The 1,916-nt window shown below is 34.5% G+C and overlaps 1 protein-coding gene across 1 annotated transcript; it reads right to left on the reverse strand.

Moving 5' to 3' along the window:
• Positions 1-226: 226 nt before the first annotated feature.
• LOC141385692 (myosin light chain 3, skeletal muscle isoform-like) lies at positions 227-1,120 on the reverse strand. Its single transcript, XM_073951699.1, has one exon. The coding sequence runs from the start codon at positions 1,074-1,076 to the stop codon at positions 465-467; it is 612 nt and encodes a 203-aa protein (XP_073807800.1). The 5' UTR covers positions 1,077-1,120; the 3' UTR covers positions 227-464.
• Between the last annotated feature and the right edge of the window lie 796 nt (positions 1,121-1,916).

Genomic DNA, 1,916 nt, shown 5'->3' on the forward strand with positions numbered 1-1,916 from the left:
TTTTTGGACCGTTATTGTAAGTTACTTTGTTAGATTACCTCCATATTTGGCTTTAGCACTGACTAATCTAATGTATATGCACAACTACAATATTGTAGTGTTTTCTATTAAACATATGAATTTAATAGAGAGATCTGTGAGGGGTGTACTTATATATTATGAGCGCTATATATAGCAAATGTGTACAGTACAGCAAATAAGAATTCAGTGAAACCCATGCCAAGCATTTAGTTTTTTAAATATTGTTTATTTTGGCCTCAACACATATGAAATTTGACCGATTCTACAAAACATATGAACAAAAGTCAAGCATAGGTCTATAAATATGCATTGCTTGTGGAAGCAGAAGTCTTTGTAAAAGTTGAACTTGTTCTCAAATGTTTATGTAGGATGTGAAATTTAATCAGTCGTTATTTTAATCAATTGTATTGATAATCTGCACCATCCATTCAGTCCACTCCAGTTCATCCTGACAGGATATGTTTGACGAATGAGGAATAATTAATGCATCCGTTGGCATCCTCCTGTCCGGCCATCAGCCGGTCCACTTCATCCTCCGTCATCCGCTCTCCCAAAGTGGCCAGAACATGTCGGAGTTCGGCCCCCATGATAGTCCCGTTCCCCTCCTTATCAAACACTCTCAGTCCCTCAACGAAATCCTCAAAGTTGCCTTGATCCTTAGAGCGAGAGATGTGCTGCAACATCGGCAAAAAGGTCTCGAAATCCACCAGTTTTGCGCTCATCTCTTCCGGTCGGGGTTTTCCCAGCACTTTCAGCACGTCAGCATTGGTTGGATTTTGACCTAGAGCCCGCATCACGTCTCCGCACTGAGCGTAGGTGATTTTCATTTCTCCTTTGGGCGTTCGGTCGAAAAGCTGGAACGCTTCTTTGAACTCCTCGATCTGATCCGGGCTGTACTCCAGCGTTATGGATTTGGGATCAAACGGGGGTTCCTTTGGAGCTTCGGGTTCTGGCGGCGGAGCTTGCTTTGGGGGCACCGCTGCTGGAGGAGCCTCCTTTTTGGGTTCTGGCTTTTTAGGCTCCGGTTTTTTAGTCTCCACTTTTTTGGGGGCCATGATGCGCTCCTGGATGGGTCCGAATCAGACGGATGGATGAGTGTGAGGATGTGATTGTGTGCTGAAGCTTTTATATGGTTTGACCTCAGGGTGGAGAGATCGGCCACACAGGCAGGTCTAATAACGCACTATAAAAGGAAGAAATCCAAAATAGAGCTGGGCGTCAACAATGAGCTATTGTTCCCAGCTGCTGCTCAGAGTGACAGAGAGACTCCTATCAAAGCCCTGCCACACACACACACACACACACACACACACACACACAAACCCTAACTCACACAATTCATCTATGAGAAATGCTTAAACATTATTACATTGTCAAATTTTATTTTAAGCTCCAACTCTTTCAATTTAACAACTATTAGGTAAAATACTTTCAGTCAATAATTGTTCATTTGCTGCGCAATTACAGTTAATTAGGTATTTATTTGGTAAGCTTAGGGATGTACAACATAATAACATATAATATAATATAATATAATATAATATAATATAATATAATATAATATAATATAATATAATATAATAAAATATAATATAATATAATAAAATATAATATGATATAATATAATATAATATAATATAATATAATAAAATATAATATAATATAATAAAATATCATATGATATAATAAAATATAATATAATATAATATAATATAATATAATATAATATAATATAATATAATATAATATAATAAAATATAATATGATATAATATAATATAATATAATATAATATAATATAATATAATATAATATAATATAATGTAATATAATATAATGTAATATAATATAATGTAATATAATATAATAAAATATATTATAATATAATAAAATATA

The sequence above is a fragment of the Danio rerio genome, chromosome 5 (genome assembly GCF_049306965.1).
Source record: "Danio rerio strain Tuebingen ecotype United States chromosome 5, GRCz12tu, whole genome shotgun sequence".
NCBI lineage: Eukaryota > Metazoa > Chordata > Actinopteri > Cypriniformes > Danionidae > Danio > Danio rerio.